The 27,353-nt window shown below is 40.4% G+C and overlaps 1 protein-coding gene across 1 annotated transcript in view; it reads right to left on the bottom strand.

The window, feature by feature from the left end:
• Positions 1–315: 315 nt before the first annotated feature.
• Positions 316–27,353, bottom strand: part of Lemd3 (LEM domain containing 3) — a 49,464-nt gene continuing 22,426 nt past the window's right edge. Inside the window, exons 2-13 of the mRNA XM_052166044.1 lie at positions 24,977–25,014; positions 22,079–22,145; positions 19,647–19,714; positions 9,645–9,724; positions 9,410–9,555; positions 8,067–8,168; positions 7,866–7,968; positions 7,178–7,356; positions 3,861–3,942; positions 2,859–2,964; positions 2,680–2,758; positions 316–2,472 (exon numbers count right to left, since the gene is read on the bottom strand). Coding sequence (XP_052022004.1) covers positions 2,309–2,472; positions 2,680–2,758; positions 2,859–2,964; positions 3,861–3,942; positions 7,178–7,356; positions 7,866–7,968; positions 8,067–8,168; positions 9,410–9,555; positions 9,645–9,724; positions 19,647–19,714; positions 22,079–22,145; positions 24,977–25,014 — 1,214 coding nt within the window. The 3' untranslated portion in view covers positions 316–2,308. The remainder of the gene's footprint in view (positions 2,473–2,679; positions 2,759–2,858; positions 2,965–3,860; positions 3,943–7,177; positions 7,357–7,865; positions 7,969–8,066; positions 8,169–9,409; positions 9,556–9,644; positions 9,725–19,646; positions 19,715–22,078; positions 22,146–24,976; positions 25,015–27,353) is intronic.

The following is a 27,353-nucleotide window of genomic DNA, read 5'->3' as shown; positions in this document are numbered from 1 at the left end:
TATAATTAATAAATGCTAATAAATTGTTTAAAGATGCTGAAAATGGATGGTTACAATGAACTTGTCACCTGGGCGTGGTGGCTCACCCCTGTAACCTCAGCACTTGGAAGGCTATAAGGCAGGAGGGTTCCACAAGTCTGAGGCTAGCTCAGGCCATCTCCATCTCAAAACAGTAAAGACATCAAACCTTGACAATTCTCATCCTTAAACACACGTCCAGCAGTGGACGCTTAGATAGGAGATTTAAAGATACCCACCTTTACTGGCAAAAGGACACAGAGCACTTTACATGTTTCTTTAAAACAAAGACACATGTTTTTAAAAAACCTAATAAATTTTTAATTAGAATGTTTTCCTTCTTTTTTGAACAGAACAAGAAACAAATTACATCAAAGCAGAACTTTTTACATACCTAATTATTATACACACTCCCGTCTGTTGCACAGGGAGGACTCTTGGTTGGCTTAAGAGTTCCAGGTAAAATAAGCTGCATAATAGTATATATTACAACAATAAATGTACAATGTTTACATGAAATATATCTTAGAAGCAAGAAAAAGATGCATCTGCATCAAAAGGTGACCTGTTTAAACGCCACAACTATATTTTACATTCACTCTTGCAACAGGTTACAAGATTGTGTCACTAAGCTCAAATAAATCACTATGATGCACATAAAATACAGAAAGATTGGTTACTTTATATATTATATATATATATATATATTTATATTTTAACACATTAGCATCTGAGACATAGACTGAGAATTTAAAATGTATTCTCTTCTGGTAACAAGTCATTATTCTTCATAAGCATGGCGTCCACAGAAGCCCACAGGTAAGGCACAAGGGTTCCCGTTACAGAACAGTGTGATCGTGTTTACTTAACCAGAAAACGTGCATTATCTGTGCAAGTTCATGCTGCAAACCCAACACATATACAACAAAAAGAAAACTCAACTTAAAATCAAAACTAAGATTCATGTCACTCCGGCTGTTTCACAGCCTCACCTGGACCAGCGATGATCGATCCAGCAGGTTAGTTTTCAAAAAGCCAATTTTTAGGTTACAAGTAAACCTTAACCAGTAACTATTTTGATCTGAAATCATAAACAGTAATAAAGTAGCTTTAGTGAAATAAACGCTGAGGCACAAACCAATGGTCATTCGCGCACGATCTACACTGCAGACTTGCATGGCCCAACATTCCAAGGAAAATTTGTCTAGTACATTTTGCTGCAACAATGCACCCTGTTTTACACTGGATATAGAACAGGAGCTAACATTTCTTTAAGCTATAAACAGACTGGGAATGACATAATCCCTTTAGTTCTGTCACAGTCCCACTATTTATAATAAATACTGCTTTTCACAAAATATTTTCCAGTATCTGCCAATTGCTTCTTTATTGCTCACATAAATTTGAACTCATTACAGCTGGTGCCAGAACTTCCACACAAAACCATACTTGGGGATTTTTATATAAAATCTATAAAAGATATTTTAAAGATGTATCTAATACTTGCAGGTATTTGGCTGCTTGATCATCTGTGACTGTACAGCCGTGTGTATACATCTGTGTGGGTATGTACATGTGTACATAGCACACAGCTATGCACATATACATATATATATATATACACACACACACAGATTAGATTATGAATAAAATAGAAAGCTTATTTTACTGCTAATGCAGACATTCTCACAAAAGACTTTCACTACCATCAGCATTTACACATATATACAAAAGCCAATTTAAGTACATGTACACATGTATGTACACATGTATGTAACCATTAAAACCAAATAGAATCCCCCATATGCCAGTTGCAGCAAATGAACCTTTTACAGGAAATAGAAACCTAAGGTGAAAGTGGGAAATGAACAGTTTACCACAGTAGCCTGTAAGGAACTATGCAGCTTACTGTATACAAAAATTCACATTAATTCACAAATTATGGAAATACAAAAAAAGCTGCTTTGCCATGCTTTTATGTGGTTATCCAAACACTCCTTGGTGCAAAAATATAACCACCATCTCTGAACCGCTTAATATAAAGTCAGTGTTTCTCATGCACAACTTCAAATGCATTGGCTTAACCAAGCTCCAAAAACTGAATACTGCCCCACTCAGCGTTGCTGCCTCATGGCTAGATCCCTTCGGAACCTTAAGATTTCCAGAACTTTCAAACAGCTGTCTTCAGCAATAAAAATATTACATACAAAAAACATTTTAAAAGGAAGACAGGAAACCAACTGGGAATTTTCCTATTTAAATTAACAGTCCTAGGAGTGAAGCCATCTTTTCAGGAACTTCCTTGAGAATTAGCTCGGCCAGTCCGCAGGCGCAGGTGAGACATAGAGTTCATGTGTTTATTGGATGGCTTCAAGGGGGTGTTGCGAGCGAGAGCCTGGGGAAAGCGGTGGTGGTATCTATCTAGTCGTAAGTATTTTACTGTAACCAACTTTCCTGTTATAAGATAAAAATAATATTTTAGATCTGTAAATGATGTTTATTTAGTATTTGTAGAAAATTTACTTTGGTAAAAAAGTGAACAGAAAACAAAATTATCTAAATTATTATTCAAAAATGTTAAGCTAAAACTATTTAAAATCAGGCATAATCTAGACCAACTAATTATCCTTTACAAATCTTTGTAATAGTCAAATTCCTTACCATCAAACCAAGAGCCATGCAATGCTTTAAAAGCCTTCCCAGCATATTCCGGAGACAAACATTTAACATACACACAACCCTGTAACATAAACAGAAAACAAGAGAATGGTCTTAGTTCGATAGCCGCAGACCGAAACCCGCGCTTACCACCGCACGCACTTACCACCGCACGCACTTACCTCCCGCGAATTCCTGTCTACCGCGATGTGGACAATGCCGTCATTGTCGCTGCACTTCTCTAAAATGGCTTCTTGAATCGCCAGATGCCAGTGATCTCCTATTTCCCTGGAATTAGGAAACAAAACCACCCATGCTATTCCCATGCTGCACTCGCTGGGCCCCACACTGCAGCACGACCAAGGAGTCCAGTCTTCTGTGTAGCTTTATACTTGCAGGCTCTTCTGGTTCTGTGCAGACTAGTGTTAACATTACTGCTGCAACAGCTGAATACTGTTTTCTTTACCGTTAATAACATCTTCCAATTTAAACTTATTTCTTAACACTACATTTTACAGATCTATAATACTATTTTTATCTTATAACAGGAAAGTTGGTTACAGTAAAATACTTATGACTAGAGAGATATAAGAAACTTATTTCTTAATGGAAAATTCTTTACTGTTAGTAACATCTTCCAATTTAAACTTATTTCTTAACACTACATTCCAAGCTTCTCTTTCCAAAACAAAAAGAGAAACGGCACAGAGCAAGCATGGTGCTCAGTCACCTCACTGCGGCGAGAGTTTCAGGAGCACCTCTGCTGTGTGCATGCTCAGGTCTCACTGGGGCGAGCCTCAGATCCTCCGGAGGGTTAAAGGGAAAGCAACTTGACTTTAAATTGGTCTAATGCACTACAATGCTGGACAGGAATTGACTTCCTAATTACTAAAGCATGCAGTAGATTCCCTACAGAAGTATCATGCACTTAATAGAGGGCATGCACTACCTGTCATTAACCTACCTTTATGCATTTATCTGTTAGGAGTCACACTGAATACAGAGATTTATAAACATTTTACAAGTCTTTATTTCTGTGTGTCAAAGGTCAAACCTTTGCTTAGAATTTAACAAAAGGGAAAAATTTATAGTTAAAAAGAAAAAAGTTACAAATTAGACACACAGTAAATAGATATAGCATGCATTTTACACCCAAATACTCCGAATAAAAACATAATACTTACATAACGGGGTCAAACATATTTCGAATCTTTAAACATGGAGTCAAACTATTTGGTGGTGAATTTCTTCTATCTAAATGAAATGCTACAAAAAAAAAGTAACTATTACTTGCCATTTTGTTCCATTTTGTTGAAAGATAATCATTTAGCTCATTAAAAAATTATTTGTGATCCCCAGGCCACTTACTTGTTACTCACAACTCCCTCTTCTTTCTCTCTCCTCCAGCCAAGCAAGACACACAAAGGAAAGAAGGCCAGAGGGAAGAAGGCGGCTCCAGCCCCTGCCATTGTTATCAACCGCCAAAAAAGTGGTCAATCCTTTGTTTGAGAAAAGGCCCAAGAACTTAGGCACGGGGCAGGACATCCAGCCCACAAGAGTGCTAACACGCTTCGGCAATGGCCCCGCTACATCCGGCTGCAGCGGCAAAGAGCCGTCCTCTATAAGCGGCTCAAAGTCCCTCCTGCCATTAACCAGCTCACCCAGGCCCTGGGCAGGCAAATGGATACCCAGCTCAAGCTCGCCCACAATACAGGCCAGAGACATAGCAAGAGAAGTAAAGGTCACTGGCCCGTGCTGAGAAGATAGCCGCTGGCAAAGGGGACGTCCCAACTAAGAGACGGACTATCCTCCCAGCAGGAGTCAACACAGTCTCCCCCTTGGTGGAGAACAAGAAGGCTCAGCTGGGGGTGATTGCCCATGATGTAGGCTCCATTGAGCTGGTGGTTTTCCTGCCTGCCCTCTGTACTGCAGCATCAAGAAAAAGGCCAGGCTGGGGCACCTGGTCCACAGGAAGACATGCACCACTGTTGCCTTCACACAGGTTAACTCGGAAGACAAGGGCGCTCTGGCTAAGCTGGTGGAAGCTATTAGGACAATTATAATGTCAGATATGAGAAGATCCGCTGCCACTGGGGAAGCAACATCTTGGGTCCTAAGTCTGTGGTGGCTTGCACTGCCAAGCTGGAAAAGGCAAAGACTGAAGAACTCGCGACTACACTGAGTTAAATGCACACTGCTAAGTTTTCTGTACATAAATATAATTTAAAAAACACCTTCCAAAATTTTGTTTGTATGCTTTTAATGAGCCAATTCCTGTGTTAAGGTGGATTAAGATAGTCATTAATATCTAGAGTCAACAGTTCAGGGGGAGAAACAGACAACCAATAGTTATCTTCCAGGGATCAGAGTTGTGATAGGTCAAGAAGACTCTACATTGGCATCTCCTCATCAGTGTAAGGTAGGGTTTTTCTCCAAGGAAGTGAAACTGCCTGAGAGCCAAAGAGCAAAGTTAAGCAGTGTGTGTGTGTGTCTGTCTGTCTGTCTGTCTGTGTATGCGCACGCAAAGGACATCTCAGGTGCAGGTGAATTTTGTGTGTGTGTGTGTCTGTCTGTGTGTGCACACGCAAAGGACATCTCAGGTGCAGGTGAATTTTGTACACAGCCCTGTGACAAGAAAAGAAAAGGCAGACTCAAGCACCTAAAGTCAATCCGTGTGGTGCAAAGGAGAGATGAGCCCAGAAGAGGAGGAGTCAGACTATTAAAGGCTGCGCTGGCCATATCAAAGTATCGCAATAATGTCAGAAGAGTAATATAAGACCTGTACACAAGTGTTTTTAAGTAGAGTATTCACATATGACAAGGTCTCTTTTTAATATTGAAACAATATTAAAGCAACTATGTGGAAAGTCACTTAGGCAAAGTGAATTTAGAACTAGTCAGGTTTTTTGTTGTCCACGGGAATGGCAATGATGGGGAACACCCAGGGCAGCAGGGCCACGGTGACACCGGTGGGCACGCATCAGGGATAAAGTCTGAGGCTGACCTGCAGGAAGACAGACACTCTGCAGAGCAGAGTGAGGGAGAGTACGGCCACCTAGACAGGAACACCCAGAGACCTAACACCGGGAAGACAGTTAGCTCACATCCCATTACGTGTAGTGCCCAGTGGCACAGACACAAGACACAAGCATGAGCTGCCTATGTAGATGAGACAGAGCCACAGCCTGAGAGAAAGTATGTCAAGAGGAGAAGACAGTGCTGAAGAACCGCAACACCTAGCAGCCTGAGGGAAGATGACAGGGTAGACATAGGAAGTGAGGGCAGCGGACACAACCCTGGCCTGGAGAAGACCAGGTGCGAGAGAAAGCAGGGAAAGGTGCTACTGTCAAAGGCCACAGGGATCACTTGACCGGGCTCAGGGTGGCCATATGAAATAAGTAATTTTGTTTCCAGGTTCACAGGGCCCTTCAGCAGGTAACTTTCCAAGGAAAATTTGTTCTTAGCATTTCAAACAGTACATTTTATAAAACTGAAAACATATTTTTGTATGATGTATTCTGATTATAATTTTCCCTCCCTCAACTTCTTAGATCCTCTCCACCCACCTCAAATCCATGATCAAAGTCAAGTTAAGCTTTAAAAAGTAAAATTAGAAGGAAAAAAATGGAATGAGTATTTTTAAAATAGCAATTCTAAAACACTTTACTTACCTTTTCTACAAATACTTAGCAAATATTAATAAGTAAGACTTGGTATATGATTCGGTAGGAAACAGGATTTACTATCCATACCTCCCTTATACACTGTTTTATATGCATATTTATCCTGTATAGTAGAGGTACAGGCACACAAGGCAGCCAGTCTTCAAAACTCCTTATATATTTTACTACATCTGTTCTGAAACTACACATACTATTAAGAAAAAGCGCAGCTACAAAAGACACTTGGAAGGGGAGAGAGTCAGGCCAGGGTCTCGGTAGGCAACAGGAGGAAGGCAATCAAGGCTGGGAAACAGGCTATTACGGTCATGTCACGGCTGCACAGGCACACCTGACGGATCCTGAATATGCTAACAAGGCTTGGTAGCACAACAGCAATCCCGTGTGTGCACAGAGGAATGCAGTTAGAGCCACAGTACCAAGCTGCTTTGTTAAACAGAAAAGGCACGATCAAAGAAACCCTGTCTTTATTCCTGGAGACAAAACGGTTCTGTTCTAACATTTATTTCTTCTATGAGGTAGAGCTATAAAGGGAGCCTTTGTATTCACATATTTCCAAATTAATTTGTTTCAATTAAATATATATCATGCCGGGCAGTGGTGGCACACGCCTTTAATCTAGCACTTGGGAAGCAGAGGCAGGTGGATTTCTGAGTTCGAGGCCAGCCTGATCTACAGAGTGAGTTCCAGGACAGCCAGGGCTACACAGAGAAACCCTGTCTCAAAAAAAAAAAAAAAAAAACCAAAAGAAATTAAAAAAAAAAAAGAAAGAAAGAAAGAAAGAAAGCCGTCGGTTTTGCTTAAAACTTAAAACTACGTACCTTGACCTTGCCATACTTTAGAGGGTATAACTAATGTCTTGTCACAAGATGCAGAAGGCTGGATCCACCGCCAGACTAGAAAGTCTGCACCGCCTACCCTTCGGGTCTCCGTCCGTACTCTAGATTCATTAGCAGCAAGGAAGTCAACAGCTCTATCCCAGACTTTCTTCATCTTTTTCCTATCACACAAAGCAAACAACAAGTTTCGTCTTGGCTTCGCATCTTTTGGAAGTGTGTAACTGGAGTCATGGTTACTGTTAGCGGCCGCTCTTTCCTGGAGATGAAGATGTGCTACCGGGCTCCAGAGCCGCACCTCTCAGAGTATGGAAATATGGATCTTTTTGCATTTTCAAAAAGTCAGATTTTAGAATTCACTAAAAAGCTTCAGTAATAACAGCCTAAGTACTTAAATATTACTAAAATCCTAACTAGCCTCTTCTGTTTCTTAGCACAACTCTCACTGTCCTAAGGAAGACTGACAAGCAGGAATAAACACACAGGAACAAGAATGAGCGAAAAGCCAGCTGTCTGGGATCAGGAGGAGGTGAGACCTAATGCAGGAAGGAGGGGGGAAGAACTTTAAAAACTGTCCAGTCAAGCAGGTCTAGTTAAGGAGTCACAATTCTCAATAAAACCCAAGTCTCCCCCAGGTATCACGTTCTGACACTGGTTGTGCTGACTTACATACCTGTCGTGGGGCTGTATCAAGGAGTCTCGAACATGTGGGATAGGCATGTAAGGCTGTAGGTCTTTAGTTTCCTGGCAAGCTTCATTATGACTTCGTAAAACATCTGAAAACAAACCGACAACTTGACAAGTAAACCAACTGCTGATAATTATGTGGCAGCTCTGCTCTAGAAACAGTTTAGGATTTTATAAAACTCCATACCTATAATCTTTACCACCATATCATACATCTGCCTTGTTTCCTCTTCCTCTTTAGTCCAGCGGTATTTCATATAACGGAGAACAACACAGACCATCACTACACCTGCAACATTCAGGGATCGTGTTAAGACTGCTCAGTAATAGTTACATGATAGCTACTAACAGTGACCCTTTCCCCTAGTCTCATGGAATAATGGAGTGCAAATATTTGAATTTGACAGTATAATAAAGCTACACTTAGAAAATCTCAAGTACTTTCCTAAAATTTTACCCGTCTTTAAAATTCCAATTACTAAAGTATTTAAACCCCAATTACTAAAAATAAAAAGTAGCTGTTTCAGACTTTTCCCCTTTCAGCACTAGACTACTCAAAAAGTGAGTTTTATTGAACATGCTAAATACTAAATAAAATGAATTATTTAGAGCATTAACAAAAAGAAAACGGAAAAGAATAATTTCTTACTTCCTATTACAAAAATATCCAAGAACCGAAGTTTTAAAAGTTACTTCCCATAACATTTTAAACCAAAAATTTAAGGGTTTACTTTATTTAAAAATAAGTTCAAACTTAGCCAGACATGGTGGTACATCACTTTAATCCCAGCACTCAGGAGGCAGAGGCAGGTGGATATCTGATTAAGTTCAAGGCCAGGCTAGTCAACAAAGTGAATTCCACCACAGCCAGGGATACACAAAGAAACACTATCTCAAAAAACCAGTAAAATGAGAAAAAGGGGAGGGGAAGGGGGAAGGAATGCAAAAGTTCACTTCTGAATTTTCTACTCGGCTTTCTACAAGTAGGTTTCCTCACACACTGTATGTACGACGTGCTCCTTCTAGGACACTTTCATGACAATCTTCTCTCTCTCTCTCCTTAGGCTGCCACTGTGTCAGCCCTTGGGTCTACAGTTGCCATAAATACTCCCAACCCTGCTGTTATCATTTAAACATGGAGATGTGTCCTCTTACAGCCTGGGTCGATGGCTGACAGCACCCATGGGGACTGTGGGCACCGCCCCAGGGGGACCTAGCCGGAGGGACACCTGCCCCTGGCACTCTCCTCTGCCTCTGCTTCCTGGCTGTCATGCTATCTGTTCTGCCAACCCTCCTCTCAGGATGGACTGGAAACTCTCATTGTGAGCTAAAGTACACCTTTTTTGCTGAGAGTCATCTCTGTCAGGTATTTGGTCACAGTCACACGAAAGTAAACGAAAACCTTGCTGAAGACTCCTGGATGTCACCCCCAACATGGTCTACAGAGGTAGGGCAAAGGATGTCTCCTGGCTCTGGCCTTGATTCCCTGAGATGCCAGCAGGGCAGCCCTTTCTAACTCTAACAACTTACCTAAACACAACAACAATAACCTATGGGTCACAGTAATGAAAGCACGCCGGAAACGGCACCAGAACGGCATGTGGGGTCTGGTGGACTGTAAAAACTGCACGTCGGTTATGTTTGCCAGGTCTTCCTCAGGCCCATAACCAACACACCTATTTAAAGATAATTAAGGTAGAGATTAAAATTTAAAAAAACACTTCTTACAATATGAAATCATCAAAGTGTAAATCAAATCCTGTACCTTATTCCAACATCTTTCCCATTTTTAAAAATCCACAGCAATGAAGTATTAAATACATCTTCATACTCGGGACCTAAATTCTAACGAGAGAAACAGAGAGCCATTCTCAATCGTCCTGTGTAAATTGTCATACAGACAACATGCTTTGTGTTTATTTCAACCACATAAAACAATGAAAACATATAACTCGGTACTAAAAAAAAAAAAAAAAAGAAATGTCACCATCTTCTCATGATTCCAATATAACCACTATCAATACTCTGCTATGCTTTCTTTCTGGTTTTATATTTACAGATTATAGTTATTGGTTAAGTTTATTTTCAAATATCACTGTGATAATGAATTAATTTTACCTTTTATAAACAGAACATTATTTTCAAATAAGCAAATGGCATATTACTGAGACTTGATTAAAATGTTCAGCAAATGAAACTAACTATAAATTCAAGTTTCAAAGTGAAAAAGTACATATTAGAAGAACTCACACTTGTCTCTTACGACTATAACTTCACAGTACTTAAAGACTTTCCATATATTGATATGACATTAACAAATGTGATTTTGATACAGTGTAACAGAAAGATGTTAGCAACTTAGTAAAGCAATATTTTTCAACCTACTTTTGCAGATAATCACACACAGGTAAAAGACCCACTCAGTCCCAGGCAGACCCAAGAACTTTATGAAACAGAATATAAAACTTCACCGACGTGGCAACTACTGCTTCTGAACATCACCACCTGGCCTAGGGAGGTGGCTCAGAGGGTGGAGCCTGAGAGATGGGAGTGCGAGCAGAGCAGAGTTCAGATCCCCATCATCCATACGAAGGCCGGGCTTACTAGCATACCCAGTAACGCCAGCACCTGGGGGTCGGGGGTGGAGGGAGAAGGGGTGGAGGCCAATGCTGGGGCACACGGCCAGTCAAATTTACTCAGAACACCGAACCCCATCTTCAGTGAGACACTGTCTCCAAATACTCTGGTGCTAGGAACCAAAATGGGGGACCAAATGCATGTTGGGCAGGCCAAGGAACACAGCTCACCCAACATAACTCTGTTCAATTTCTTAAACATATTGTAAACAACTTTTTAAAAAATTTGTTTATCTTAATACAATATATATTCAACCATGATCCACAGTGTGCCAGCTATGTTGCTAGGAACTACAAGCACAGCACTAAACCAAAAAGCCAAGGTTTCCTATGCTAACAAAGCCCTTTACAAAGTATCACCTTATGTACTTTCTATAGTATAAAGGCTGAGTTTTAAATTTTAGAAATCTCTTTTAAAAAAATCTTAGAAATGCCCACTGAATTATTACACCAACAGATTCTTCAATGTCACTAGAAATTATTTCCATTGGGTCATACTTGTATTTCTTAATTCACTGGCAAATTTGTTTTAATATATCCAATTTGCAAACATACTGTCATAGGGTTTCTATTCCTGCACAAACATCATGATCAAGAAGCAAGTTGGGGAGGAAAGGGTTCATCACCAAAGGAAGTCAGGACTGGAACTCAAGCAGGTCAGGAAGCAGGAGCTGATGCAGAGGCCATGGAGGGATGTTCCTTACTGGCTTGCTTCCCCTGGCTTCCTCAGCTTGTTTTCTTACAGAACCCAGGACTACCAGCCCAGGGATGGTACCACCCACAAGGGCCCTCCCCCTTGATCACTAATTGAGAAAATGCCTTACAGCTGGATCTCATGGAGGCACTTCCCCAACTGAAGCTCCTTTCTCAGTGATAACTTCAGTCTGTGTCAAGTTGACACACAAAACCAGCCAGTACACATACCAAATTGTACAAAGCACAGCTACCTCTGCTAGGGATCATACATGACCGACACAAAACTTTTGCTAGAATTTTTAATAAAGGTAGCTTACAGGTCACCTGCTTGAGTTTGCTTTACAGAACGGATAGCCTTCACCCTCCTTACTACCATCTCTCTGTGTTATGGAAAAAGCCATGTCTTTTACACAAAAAAAGGACGGACTATTTTTGAGATGGTCTAGCCATGCAGTCCTGGATAGCTGGTCTCACAACTGAACCAAACTACAAGTGCTTTTGTACTCTGAAAGTTAACTTACATTTGAAGCATCTGACAACAGTTTTAAAACATAAATTTTCAGCAGTTATTTTAAAAACCAAGTGCACCTGGAAAGGATAGCGTGTATAAATGCACATGAATACATACAGTATTCAAGAATACAACCCAGACTGAGAGTCTGGCGTCGGCTCCGCGCCCCTCCACCTAGAGACTACAGTCTACGTCTGGATGCCACATGCTCTACACCACAAGTGAGGACCGGGCTAGGCCTGACCGCAGACCTCTTTAACCCCATCGCTCAGGAGGCAGAGGCAGGCAGTTCTGTGAGCTGGAGGCCAGCCTGGTCTACACAGTGAGTTCAGTGAGTTCCAGGACAGTCAGGACTGCAAGTAAGATCCTGCCTTTACAAAAAGAGTAAAGCCAGATGTAACCCACTGATTCAATGGGAACTTGACTTTTGTATCAAGCAGGTCTGGGACTAGATCTCAGTTCCATTATAAACTATATATGCATAGACTTAGTGAGGTGTACATTATCTATAACACATAGCCATTGGAACTGACACGTCACAGTGTTGATAACTTTAGAGTGTCAACTGTTTATCCACACTGGAACTGACGGGTTATGGCCCTAGCCGGGTGACCCAGTTATTAAAGCTCTAAGCTTCCACTGGTTCATAACGTATAGGTTTCCTGGCCTCCACCGAGTCCGACGAAGGTGAACCTGAGAGCAGCACACGGCGTAAAGTGCGTACGTGGTAAGACCGTGGAAGAACACAAGCCTCACTGCCTCACTTTTTAGAATACTTCTTATTATTTTACCCAATTTCTACTAGAAGGTTTTGCTCTGCATAATGAGAACTAAAAAAGAACAAAGGAATCAAGAGCAAAAGAAAACCAAATTGAAATGAAGTCGGTTAAATGTGTAGCAATGGAGCAGACATCATATTTTCAGAAACATTAGTCTTCAGAGAAGATAATTTTCTATTTAAAGTAATCCGTCCCATCACAGGCCTCTTGAGAATACTTAATCTTCCACAAAAACCTTCATCGACAGTGATCAAGGCGCCAGGTTAAACTATAAAACACTTATCTGATCAGCACTTGGCACATTTGCAGACATCTACTCTATTATGTTCTTCTCAAATCTTAAGTATCATGTATTGTGTCAAAAGTTTCTCTGACACTGAGGCAGCACTCACCACCCTAACCTCCCGCCCACCCTATGTCCACGCCCACCCTACCACCCACAGGACTCCATGAAGTCCTCCGTTACAAACACAAAGGATGCGTTTCCTAAGTGCTCCACCAGAGGGACCTCTCAACTTCCCAAATAGTAAGCCGGCTTTCACTACAAATTATGAACGCTCAATAAAAGCACTCGGCAAGACAGAAAAATATTTATATAAATAAGCTGTTTAAAATTCCTTTTGAAAGAGAAATACCAAGGAAATGATAATAAAATGTAATGAGTCAAAGTTAACAAAACAGCCAGCCAAAAATGTGGCAGAGGAAGGCCTTTTTGGGCATCAGTGGGAGGAGTGGTCTTTGGTCAGGTAAAGGCTCAATAGAGGCCACAACAAAGGGAAACAGATTGGGGGAGGGGGAGAGCAGATGGGGGCGAGGTGGGAGGAGGGGTAGGGAATCGTTGGGGAGGGAGGCTTTTGGGAGAGGGGAAATTGGGAAAGGTTTTACCATTGGCAATGTAAATGAAGAAGATATTCAATAAAAAAAATGGAAGTAAAAAAAGTTAACAAAACAGAAGCATAGTATCGGCTTCTGTTAAAAGTTAACAAAACAGAAGCATAGATTCATTAGCATGCACTAGGCTAGGAGTCAGGGATGCTGTGAGCACCAGTGGGAGTGGTGGGCGTGGCCAGGGCTGATGTGAGCACCTGTGGGAGTGGTGGGCATGGCTGCTTCATTTGCTACTATATCCAAGTGTTCACTTTCTGCAGGTGAAATCATAATATAAATATGTAGAAATGAAATGTACAAGATTTCTCCATAAGCAGAAAGCTTGCTGGGTATACCTTACAATCACTGTTTGATACCAAGTGTGTGGGGGGTGTTCTTTCTTATACTGCTGCATAGAGAAAATAAAAAAGCCAACTGGGGCTAGGCTAGGCTCAAACTGTCATTCTCGATTAGGAAGTAATATGAACATTATCAAAAGCATTTTATAAAGCTCATGCTCTTTGAAAAAGTAATTTCCTTTTCAGGATTATTTCCTAAGGAAATGACTAGAAAAAAGTCAATGCATTATAGTTACATAATAAAATATTATACAGCATTTTTTTTTAAAAAAACTTAAGCTGTTTAATGGGAGAGGCAAATGTACATCATTCTAAGAGTAAGCACATGAATATTTATAATAGGAGATACTTACAGTCATACTAATTTTAAAGATACATTTTAGAAGACTAAAGAAAGCTAGACCGAATACTACCAGAGGTTACTATTATACAGTGAATTTAAAACTTTTATTTTCCATGAGAATTAAATTATGATGGTAATTTTTATTGACAATAAAACTATTTTAAGAAATACTTAAGAGACTTGTCTAGAATTTGAGACTTTATTTTTTGGCAAAAAAAAATCCTCTTTATTGATTTTTCTTATTCTTTGGTTTAGGAAGTATTTTTGACAGCTGTCTAAACTGCACCTATGATGTGACAATCATTATACATTCCACAACCTGAAGATGAAGCTCCAAAAAGACTAACAGATGCGCATATATATGAACCTAATGGATATTAATATTTGAAAATAACTCTAAGAAATGGAATCTAGACTCTTTATAATATGGAGTAAAAAGGCTATAGAATTAAAAGCAAAAGTGAAACCTCAGTCCTCAATCTGGAGCATGAGCTACAAACTGGGGACACATCTTAGTGAGAGGATGCTTGCCTAGCCAGGCCTGCCTGAGGTTTGATCTACTAGGCTCAATCCCCAACACTGCAGAAACAGAAACAAACGAATAAAAAGCCAACAACAAAATCTAGACCAAACCCAGTCCACCACCACCAAAATCCAACTGTTTCTGAAGTATAAAATAATTCTAGGAAAAACATCAAGCCGGGCAGTGGTGGCACACGCCTGTAATCCCAGCACTCTGGGAAGCAGAGGCAGGCGGATTTCTGAGTTCGAGGCTAGCCTGGTCTACAGAGTGAGCTCCAGGACAGCCAGGGCTATACAGAGAAACCCTGTCTCAAAAAAACTAAACCAAAACAACAACAAAAAACAAAACAAAACAAAAAAATCATAAAACTGCAGACGACCAGATCTATTCACAGCACCCACATGGCAGCTCACAGCCTTCCACTACAATCCCAGGGGATTCAGAATGCCCTCCTCTGAGGTGCCTAAGAGTGCCAAGCACACCAATGGTGCACACACATAAATGCAACCATGTATGGTTATTCAGACATATACAAATGCATGCTTTTTAAAATTCCACTTTCAGGAGCCGGGGGGTAGTGGCGCACGCCTGTAATCCCAGCACTCTGGGAGGCAGAGGCAGGCGGATTTCTGAGTTCGAGGCCAGCCTGGTCTACAGAGTGAGTTCCAGGACAGCCAGGGCTACACAGAGAAACCCTGTCTCAAAGAAGAAGAAGAAGAAAAAAAAAACAAAAACAAAAACAAAACAAAAAAAATTCCACTTTCAAAATTTCAATATTCAGAAAGGTTAAGACAGTACAAATACACAGTGCTAGCTTCTGAATCTAGGTCTAATCTTGATCACATGGTACTGTGGCTGCATCTTTCTGTAATGTATATGTAAATTATACATAAAACTAAAAACTCAGTCCACTTTCACCTGGGAAGACACAGGCAGGTAAATCTTTGAGTTCAAGGCCAACCTGGTTTACAAAGTTAGTTCTAGGACTGGCCAGCCAGGACTACACAGAGAAACTCTGTCTCAACAACAACAAATCCCCACCTCAGTCTACTTTTGACGACAGGCACGTGTAACAGAACAACTAAAGTTCATGAATATACAAAAAAGAGTCCGCAAACCCCATCATTGGATATTATTCAGTTAGTAGTTAGAGGTACATTAAAAAATAAAAGGAACAAAAAAAGGCAAAGTGTTTCACTGAAGATATTATGGAAGCATAAAATGGAGAAAAGGGAAGAAAAATGTAAATATAAGAATCAGAAAGTCCCCCAATTTGGATAAGGAATTAGGCATTCAGATTAAGAAACCCAACAAGTAAGAAGGCACGTTAGATCTGAACAATTGGAACAAGAGCACATCTGGAGACCCTGCCTTCAAAGTTGGCTGATGGCTCAGCTGAGGGCTTGTTTGTACGAGGATGTGGACCTGAGCCAGGCTTGGTGGCACACGCCTATTCTCCCAGAGCTCGGGAGGCAGACATGGTTCCCTGGGGTGGGTTCCCCAGAGCACCGGCCATGTGGCTTAGTCAATCAGGGAGCTCAGGGTTCAGACAGACCCTGCTTTTCAAAGTAAGGAGGAGATCACTGAAGATGACACTCAACATGACCTCTAACCTCCTTCCCCATATGTGAGCCTGCACATCTGCCCCCCCCACACACACACACATACAATTATAATCAAACTACCAAAAAGCAAAGAAAATTTTAATGGAGAGAAAAGCTACTCATCACATAGGAGAACCTACGGAATAGTCAGCAGACTTTGGCAGGAATCTTAAGAGAGTAAGATGAAAAACACAGAGTGCTGAGAGAAGAGGAAAAACACCAAGCAAGCCATCCTGCCAGCCAGGGTATCATATCCTACCCAAAAAACTAACCTTCAAATAGGAAGAAGTAGTTCTCATATATACAAAATTTATTAAGTTCAATACCATTAAATTGTCTTATAAAAAATGCCAAAAGGTATATAATATTACATGAAAGATGCAAGTAGCAACATAAAAGTAAATAAATATAAAACTCACTTATAAAGGCTCCTACAAAACAAATACAGAACATTATAAAAGTGATATGCGCAAATCACTTCAAATACAGTATACAAATTAAAGAACAGAATTATGCTTTAAAAGCTGTAAAAGATGTTCATGTAAAAAGTTCTAAACAATCTAAAAGACACACTGATGACATGAAGAAAGATAATAAATGTAAAAGTAATTAAAGCACTTTACTACAAAAGAAATACAAAAAGAAGTATGGCAGAAAAACAAAATTTTCATATAGAGAGAAAGCAATTAAGTCTCTCTTTATAGGCTTCAAATAAAAATGGAAGCAACCTAGTCAATACATTGGATGGATGGATGGATAGATGGATGGATGGATGGATGGATGGATGCATGCATGCATAGATAAAAAAATCCTTTACACACCTTTAATCCCAGCACTCTGGGAGGCAGAGGCAGGTGGATTCCTGAGTTCAAGGACAGCCTGGTCTACAGAGTGAGTTCCAGGACAGCCAGGGCTATACAGAGAAACCCTGTCTCAAAAAAAAAAACAAATCCAAAAAACAAACAAAAAAGTCTCCTCAGAGTAAAAAAATTCATCAAACTTGCAGGTTCAAATATCAACACGGAAAAAAAATCAATTGTTTCCTATATATAGTAACAGCAAAGAATCTCAACAGGAAATGAAAGACATTGTTTATGATAGCCTTCAAAAGGAAATACTTAAGAATAAACTTAAAGGAGATGAAAAAAATACATAACCCATAAAACTTTGCTGAAAGAAATTAAGATACAGATAAATAAAAGGCCATCTAATAAACTATGACTATAAAAGACCTAACTTTAATGCTTATCTTACAATTTCTAGGGATTCTGTTTTCTTTTTTTTTTTAATTATTTCATTTATTTACACTCCAAATGTTGTCCCCCTTCCTGTTGCCCCCTCCCAGATTTCTTCACCTTATCCCCCCTCCCTTTCACCTCTGAGAGGGTGCTTCCCCAAGGCTTAGTAGATAAAAACAATCTCAAGGGGCTAGAGACATGGTAGTTCAGCGGTCAAGTACATTTGCCGCTCTCCCAAAGGGCCCAAAATAAGTAAGTTCCCAGAACCTGGATCAGGCAGTTCCTAATACCCTCATGCTCCAGAGGATACCCTCTTCTACCCCAGAAACATTTAATGCATGGCCACGTACACAGACAGACACACACACACACACTATATTGGGTCTTCGGATCTGAATTCAGATTCCCAGCATAAAAATAGATTAGATGGATAGATGGATGGATGAATGGGTGGGTGGATGGATGGATGATAGATGGAGAGATGGATGGAGAGATGGAGAGATGGATGGACGGACATGGCCAGATACTTCTGAAACCTGCCCTAGTGGTGAGTGGGGAGTTGGAAGCAGTGAAGACATGTAGTTCAAGTTCTCTGACCAGCCAGTCTATCTAGTTGATAGGTGAGCTCCAGGTTCAGTATAGAGACCCTGTCCCACACCTAAGGTAGAAAGATGAGGACACCTGGCACTAACCTCTGCGCACCCCTCCCCCCAGGCCCGTGCGCACGTGTGCACACACACAATAAAACATATAAGAGCCCAAACATTAAAAAGGGACAAAGCTAAGGCTTCTTTTTACTTCAAATCTTATGAAAAAGGTGTAATAAATAAAAAGAAAAATGCTATCAAATCTTATCCGTTAAACGAAGTCAGAGAAGTATCAATGAGCCTGGTTACATATCCAAATACCGCAAAACTGATTCGGGAAAGACAGCAGTGACGGAGAGAATTTAGAGAGGAATAGGCGGCTCCTGTGCAATGAGCATAGGGTTTCAGTCATAAAAATGTCCTAGAGTTCACACACACACACACACACACGCACAATGACCATATTGTACTGTATGTACATTTAAAGTATTAACAGGAAAGACCGTGTTCCTTTTGGAAGCCATGCTGTCTGAAGGGGAGGAATGACACCATGGGTGGCATCTGAACCCACGGCCGTCTAAACGCTGGCCGGCCCACAGCTTTACCGGGCTATTTACATGGAACTTCGCTGGACCTGTCATCAAACTTTCCAGTATTTTTTTTTTTTAATTCCATTTTCCCTTTTCACAAGTAAGAATGGCATTTTCCATCTTTAACCTTCTATTTTTTTTCCAACTAGTTCCAGGATGCCGTGTAACAGCTCAGAGAACCTCCCCTGCAAGGGTTCCTAGCACCCTGAGAGAATGGATCTGAGCAGGGCTGACTAAAGCAAGCACCGCCCTCGCTTCCCTGAATGCTTCCCGCCCATCTTAACTCTCTCTAAGTCTCCTTTAAGACAGGTCTCACCAGATAGCCAGGCTGTCTGCTCCAGCAGCGCTCCTAGGAAGCAGCTGTGGGGACAGGTGTGCAGCGCGGTGCCTTGTTACTCCCTCTGTCCTTCAAGCCCTATACACACTTATGTGCATTTTCCTATACACAACATTCTAAAACAAAAGTACTAACAATTTTCATTTTCCTTTATCGTATCTGCTAACATAACACTAAATAGTAAAACCTAATTTTATAAGCTTTATTATTTTAAAGAAATCCAACACATAAATAACCATACATGACATCTACACAATTCAATGAACACCCGATTAGAAGAGGTATTCCAAGAGGCTTTAGGGTGTCACACTCAGTACACTTTGGTGTCGAGCAGCACATCCACAACAATCCAGGAGAGAAGCACAGCTAGAAAAACAGTTAGCCTTCTATGCCTAAGACATAAATACACTTCAGCCAGTTTTACATCCATAATCTCAAAAAGAAAAAACCCGCATGTTATCTCTTACCAGGAACCTACCAAAAACATATATGAGTAAGTACACGAATGTACAAGTGGGCAGAGTCCCGTGGGGAGAGACAGAGGCCTAGACGCAGGTAACAGCCGTGCGTGCTGGAGAACACAGAGAGTGCCTTACACAGAACACACGGTAATCCGGCGCTTCACACTTTGGATAGGGCTAAGGGCATACATGAACTTTAAGAACACGGCTATTAAAATTCTGATCTCACCGCTTACCTTTAAATATGCAGCTGCTTCTTGGACAGAAAGCATCCTCTGACTAGAACTGCCACATTCATGATCCCCTGAGAAGATCAGCATATTAATTTGGAGTAAGTACAATATTAAGCAGAAAAAAAAAGAAATAGAATTTAAAATATTTTACAAATTATAGAATTATATATAATTATAATCAATAAATATTGATGAACATTACTTATATTTTCTAGAAACAATTCCAATATTTTGTATAAACAAACAACTACCCTTACATAAACCACTACTTTTAAACGAACTTTAGTCTATATAAGAAAGAATATCTTCCTCTTACATTCTAAACTATAAGCCGATGTAGGCAAGATGTGACTCTGATGACTTGTTCCTTTTTACCTTTTTTTTTTCTTTTTTTTTTTTGTTTTTTTGGATTTGTTTTTTTTTTTTTTTTTCCGAGACAGGGTTTCTCTGTATAGTCCTGGCTGTCCTGGAACTCACTCTGTAGACCAGGCTGGCCTTGAATCCGCCTGCCTCTGCCTCCCAGAGTGCTGGGATTACAGGTATGCGCCACCACTGCCTGGCTTGACGGCTTGTTTTTAAAGAGGAACATCCAGAAAATTCTCTTTACCAACTCACACACAGATTTCTAAAGCTCATAATGCACAGATCCCAGTAAGTCTGAACTCACTCCTGCACTGTATCTTACTGCCGTGCTGAGCATGTCTACTGTCAGGGCAAGGTCTCGCTCATCGTGGGCAGGAATGCATGTCCTTGAAAATTTTTGACACAGATTAACAGTGAAACTAGGCAGAAATGTCTCCCTGTGAAACTAAGATTTAGTTGTTATAAAGGGGTGTGCTATTAAGGTAGAGGAATTACTTTCTTTTTTAATATAACTGCAGAGAATTCAGAGCTTTTTTCTAAGTTACATATGGTTATTAGTTATTTTTCCTCATACTAAACTTTAGTTCTAAGTTTTTGCTGCCTATTACGTTCAAGTAGTTTAAAAATACCCGCAACATAAAATGTAACTAAAGTAAAATCCTGCCAAACCTTTCTGTAGTGAAAGTATGCTTTTACTTATTTGTTTACTCATGAAGCCAGGCTGTAATGGGCATAATTAGATAAGGGGTGCATTTCTACTGGATAAGTAAGTCTTCAAGCTTTAGAATGCTTCCCTGAGACTCCGATTCCATGGGTGCAGATCAGAAGTCAGCAAAACACAGCCCAGGCCCGAGTGTGGCCTACTGTTGGTATTCAGATAGTCTAGTCAAACTAGTTGATCAATATGCTATTTATAGTGACTTTCATGTTATAATAGCAAAATAAAATAGCAATGACAGAGGCAGTCTAGTCAACTATGGGCACTTCATAAGAAAAAACTTGCCAATGCCCGCTCTGGGGGAACAATCTCCATCTTTAAAAGCAACCCTTGTGCCCTTGTGAGCTGATCTGGAAAACCACAGACTATGCTCATAAATTTGCTATTGAGAGCCATACAGGATTAAGTTAGCAACATTAAGATTTCTTAGCTATAAAATACCTTCGATTTAACTTCTAGGTAGTAGAGTATGGCAAATAAATGTCACTAGCTGTCATGTGTGAATGAAGGCACTCAGTAAGTGCGAAGAAAGCGTTAATGACTACACAGAACTGCACACAGAATGACTAAGGCTAAAAACTGAGCAAAACTGTAAACTCAAAGATAGATAGATAAGACACAGGAAGTGGACATCAGGATGGTAGAGACTTCTGTTTAACCAGAGGGGCCACACTACATCTGTCCCCTAGACTTCTGCCAAGGACCCCAACTGCACACAGCAGCCTGCCTCTGCAAGCCCTGGAAACTCCAGTTTTGTTTTCTAAATCCCTTGTAAGAAGGGATCCAAAGTCACTTCTTTCAGATTATATATAAAATGTTAACACTTTGCAAATTGAATTAGATAAACACATACACTATTACTGTAAGTTGCAAATCTCAAACAGTAAATAAGAATCCATTTAATAATTTCACTAAATTATCCATATTACAGATGTGTTGATACCTGAGTACACTAACAGTCTTAAGAGCAGAGTATGAAACGAATCTAACTAAAAACAGAATACTTTATTTCCTTTAAGTATGACAATTACCAAAAGACTATCTAGACCTGTGTATCTAATTCAAGATTTTAATTAATCACACTTATCCAATTCAGCTGCTATTTAAGCCTTCAGAATTTGTTACTATTTACACAATATATAAAAATAACATCTAATATATATGGCCAGTAGAAAAATGGCCTTAATTATAGCTGTATGAATTTTTTTAAAAAATCTCTAAAGAAAAGTACTGTATAAATAAATATAAGCCTATACTTAGGCAAGACTATCATTACTGACACAACACACAACACACAACACACACTGGCTAATGTTTGAAATGTTCTGGGAGACAATGAATGCTAAAATAATACCTGCAATTTGGGCCAATCGATCATGAAGTTTGTACAATGTGCTCATCATAAGATTTCTTTCACTTTCCTAAAATTAAAAAAAAAATATGAAATACAATTTTTTAAGTCTATAGTTTTTAAAAAGGAGGAAATCAAGCTAAAATGGTTAAAGCCATATAATATGAAAGGCAGAGCATATAGAAACTAAAACTACTATATTTTAAGAACGTTACCATAAATTATCACTGTAAGTATTTTACTTCTTGAGAACTAAACTGACACAGGGGGCTGGAGAGGTGGCTCAGTGTTTGAGAGTTTTTCTCCCAGAGGGCCAGAGTTCAAGCCCAGAATCTTCCATAACTCCAGTTTCACAGGATTTGATGCCTCTGGCCTCTGTGGGCACCAGCATTTCTATGCACATACCCACATACAGACATACAGACACACAGACACACACACACACACACACACACACACGCGCACACACGCACACATAAACATAAATGGTTCTCACACATGATATGTCTCTTCTAGCCGTCAAAGCAACCCCTCTGATCCCACACTGTATCATGCATACAGACCGTGTTCACACATAGCCTGTTCTTGAGTTTCCTCCATCTAGCTTCCGTTTCATGTTTGAGTGATTGAGTTAATGTATGTCCAGGCATGCGGTTGCACACACTTGGGTATGCCCTTTGTAGTCAGACAACAGTAAGAATGGTTTCTCTCCTTCCACCACGAGTTCAAACTCAGGTTGTCATGTTTGCTGGCAAGCACCTTTAGCCACTGAGCCATCCTCCAGACCCGCAGGGTTTGTTTTAATCTGACTCTATCCCATCACATAACTAAAGGAACATGTTGTTATTTTGACATACATCCTGTCCTAGACTTTCAAGATGACCCTTGTATATAATTACCATTAAAGTGAAGCATGCATTGAAGTTAGAATAAAGAAGTATTTTCTCAGAGCAAAGTAAGACACAACAAACAAGGTATTTCCTAGTCTCAGAGCACCACCACCAAAGCACCATGCAGGGTCACACTGTAACTGGCAAGTACAGTGCGGACAGAGAGGGAGGGCGATCAACAAAAGCCTGTCTGTGTGACAGCATTAGAGTGGGCTGCACAGGAAGAAGAGACTCGGCCATCATTCCAGCCAGAGGGAACTGCACAAGCAGAGGCACAGAAGCATGAAAACACTGGTTAGACTTCGTCCATAAGCAGCAGCGAGCTGAAGGAAAGGCAGCTTAGAATCGACTGCCACGGAACCTAGATAGGAACAAAGAGTTTGGCTTCATTCTGAAAATTTAAGAGAAAAGTAAGCCAGCCCTGTGTGTCTGGAATACTGCTCTGAGCAGAAGGCAGAGATGCAATGGAGTAAGTACAGTGTGCTCTATATAATCTATCAAATAGGCTAAACACTGATATCCAAACTTAAGAACAACCACAACTAAGATGAACCTTTCACGTGAAGAGAAGGGCTAAGACGTGCTCCACTGAGACAGAGCCTGATTCTCGGGGAGGCCTCAGAGCACAGGCTTTCTGGATGACTATGCTCGCGGAGCAAGGTCAGGCATGGTTAGAATGGGACACATACGTGTATGTCTAAAGTCATGAAGCTGCATCTGCCCTTCTGTCCCCACTCTCATGTCCAGGAAACAAGAACAAGCTTCCTTCCATACTATGAGAAACAGTTTTGTCAACGCGACTATGATCAGTGATGGAGGACGAAGCCTTCATCAAAGGCTGCAAACCCCGCCTCATGTCCTCACGTCCTCGTTTATGCCCATGATGACAACGTATCCATCCCTCAGGTGGCTGCTTGCTTCCAAGCTTTTGCCACTTCTCCTTTTATTGACCTCATTTTCGGTTATTCTGAGTCAAGGCAATTCCTCCCTTCACACAGAGTTAAAGACCCGAAGTATAAGGCACAGTGCTTCTGCCTGCAATCCCAGCACAGGAGAATGGCCTGGGAAACTGCAAGTCGAAGGGGGGGAGGGGGGAAGCTATTCAACAAGGCCAGCTCACTCATAAATACGTAAATAAATAAGGCTGTGCCTCAAAAATAAAGAGGTAAAAACTCCAATAATCAAACACCAAAAGGTAAAAGCTGGGCGGAAACCCAAGAGTCTTAAACTGAATCTGTGATTCTACAAATTACTAAAGAAAATAGTTTTCTACTTCCAAGGTTCCATGAGACTGTACTAAGTCTCAACTATAACACTATTGCATTAAGACTCAGTTGTCAAATTCACTGCAAATAAACATATTCACTACTGAATATACTGAAGGGAATTATTCCAAAGTCGCAGTCCTAACAATCTGAAATAATGTTCTACAGTCCAACTACACTTTATTATATGCTCTTAAGTAAAACAAATAATTTTGATACAGATCTATATAATGGTCAGTTCCCAAAATGAAAACTTAGCAGAGAATTATGTACTATAACAGTCATTTTAGCTTAAAATATCTAAATCTGCAGTGTTTATTCTATGGCAAGCAAAAAGTATTTTGATGTAAATACTCTCGGTTCGAGTTCTTGTTATTCTATCATCCTTTGAAAACGCCTTGGCTCTTTTTTTAAGCCTTTGCTTCCCTGACCCTTCAGCACACCAACAGAACAAAGATCTAAAAAGAAACAAAATGAAGACAAAATGAAAGCCTGCTAAGGCCTCAGAGGACACAGGCGCACTCTTAGGTGGGAGAGAGCCAGATCCAGGCATGGCCTGTCTTTACAGAAAAGTGGCAAGCATGCTGTCGTCAGGAGACGCTGTGTCAGACATAATTCCAGGAATACCCACAATGACCAAACTAAAAGGGCCTTAAAGTTGCTTTCCTCAGTTTACAGTCATCTTAGTATTTTCATCATTTAAAACATGACATCATACAGTATAAGCATTATGATCTTTTACTTACTTGTATTTTTCCAAATGTTTCATCAAAGGGGTTTTTTACTATCAAGGAAAAGAAAGAAAAAAGAACTATTAGCATCACTCCAGCACTTCAATCCTAACAAGTACCCTGAGAAGCCAGCACATGCGCTTCCACCAAGGCACACGTGCAAACCAATGTAAACAAACTGGAGGTAAAAGGCCGGGAAAGACATAAGACCAACTGTGCTAGACATTCTCACTTTAAATTCAAGGGCTTCTCCATCACAACTGAAAGCCAGTGTTATACACGAAACCGATGATCAAGTCTGCACCAGTCCTTGGTAATATAAACCAACGCCTTGCCGCTCTCCGCTCATTTCCTAGGAAGGAGGACTGACAACTGTACATGCCTTGTGCAGTCCTGTGAGGACCAAGGGAGACACCCTATGGCGGGCGGGCCTGGCCCAGCAGCAGCTAGCACTCACTACGCTCTCAGTAGACACTGCCGACCCATTTTATTATTACTAAATATGTCACGTTCGACCTTAACTTGCTGCTTTAAAACTAAATAATTCTTTTAGCAATCAAACTTCCTAGTATCCACCAAAAAGAAAACAAAAACCTGACTCTCTGCTAACATCTAGAAAAATGGCAAGGAAAAAATAAACAGATCAAAGTAGCTGACAATTAGATTTTAGTATTTGACAATCAAATGTTATAAAGGTAAGTTATAGCATTTTCCATGTAATCTTTCTCTACCTAAAATCTCCCCAAAATGTGATGCCACATTATAACTAAGTATATAACATACCTCACAATTACTCAGACCTTTTCCCATATCACCTGTTATTTATAATATATATATATATATATATATATATATATAAACTCACACACACACACATTCAAAGTTCACAGACACTTGAAAACTCTCATTTTATACAGACTGTATACCATACAATCTGGGCACAAGGAAGTCCCACCGATCTCATGAGTAGTTCACACTGACCAGATTTCCTTTCTGAGGACACTTTTCTATTTTTATTTGAGAAAACAGGAAGTTCCATAGGAACCAGGAACTGCCTGATTCTAAGAAAGTTCACGTACAAGACCATTTTGACAAGGTACGATTAAAAAGCAATGGGGGAAAAAACACATCCTGTTATCAGATTTTTCAAATGGCCATTTAGATAACCTTTCTCAGATAACAAAAAGGTATTAATGCTGGTAAAGAAATATTTTGGAGAAGTAGAAAATAAGAAGTTCTCAAAATAGGAGTAAAAATTGAGTTTAAAAAAAAAAAAAAAACCCAGAGCATATAGGTTGCAAAGTCCTTTTTAACAGCATTAATTTTTAACCGGGCGGTAGTGGTGCACTCCTTTAATCCCAGCACTTGGGAAGCAGAGGCAGGTAGATTTCTGAGTTCGAGGCTAGCCTGGTCTACAAAGTGAGTTCCAGGACAGCTGGGGCTATACAAAGAAACCCTGTCTCAAAAAAACAAACAAAAAAATTTTTAATGCGGAATCTGAACATTCTAAAATAAAGCTGTATGTACTCAAGTGCGTGTGTAAATGAGGCTACAGACTGCTCCTCTAAGAGTGGCTGACAACAGGCACTGGTGTAAGGTACATCTGTATGGATGGAGACAGGGACAGTTGGTGCTGGAAAAGGCTTACTGCCATCTAAACCAAAGCCACACGTATGCGTATTTTGCTCTGTGTTGCAAAGGTAATAGTGCTAATTCTTTTTTTTTTTTTGAGACAGGGTTCCTCTGTATAGCCCTGGCTGTCCTGGAACTCACTCTGTAGACCAGGCTGGCCTCGAACTCAGAAATCCATCAACTCTGCTTCCCAGAGTGCTGGGATTACAGGCGTGCGCCACCACTGCCCGGCTATAGTGCTAATTCTAACGGAGGCTGTCAGAAGGACTAGGAAGGCAGAAAAACGGTCATGTTGAAAACTACTGATGTCTTTTATATCCTAGATTTGTGCTTCAAGACTAAGAAAACTGAGAGCTGACACTTCTAAAAAGCCAGGGGAGTTTTTTCTGCCCATCCGTTAATTTCTCCCCCGCAAATGCCAACAAATGACACATAATAAACTGAATTAAGCATGGTAAGAATAAAATGGAGTCTTCCGGTAAAGTGCTGGAAGGCAACTCTATGTAAGCACAGCCGTTCCGAAACAGTGAGGCAGCCCTCTAATGTATGAAGAAGCATGTCTACACATGTTTCTCACAGGTTACAGTTCATCCTTTAGGAAGCTAGGGGCAGGAGTTGGACACAGGAATGTGGAGGCAGGACCTGAGACAGAAATCCCAAGGACTGCTACTCACAGACTTACTTACTCAAGCTGCCTTTCTTATACAGAGCCCAGCATCACCTACCCAGGACACCTCTCTATGGGCAATCAAGAAACTGA

The sequence above is a fragment of the Apodemus sylvaticus genome, chromosome 20, assembly GCF_947179515.1.
Source record: "Apodemus sylvaticus chromosome 20, mApoSyl1.1, whole genome shotgun sequence".
Classification (NCBI taxonomy): domain Eukaryota; kingdom Metazoa; phylum Chordata; class Mammalia; order Rodentia; family Muridae; genus Apodemus; species Apodemus sylvaticus.
Note: the sequence above shows the minus strand (reverse complement) of the source record. Positions and strands in the feature narration are given on the sequence as shown.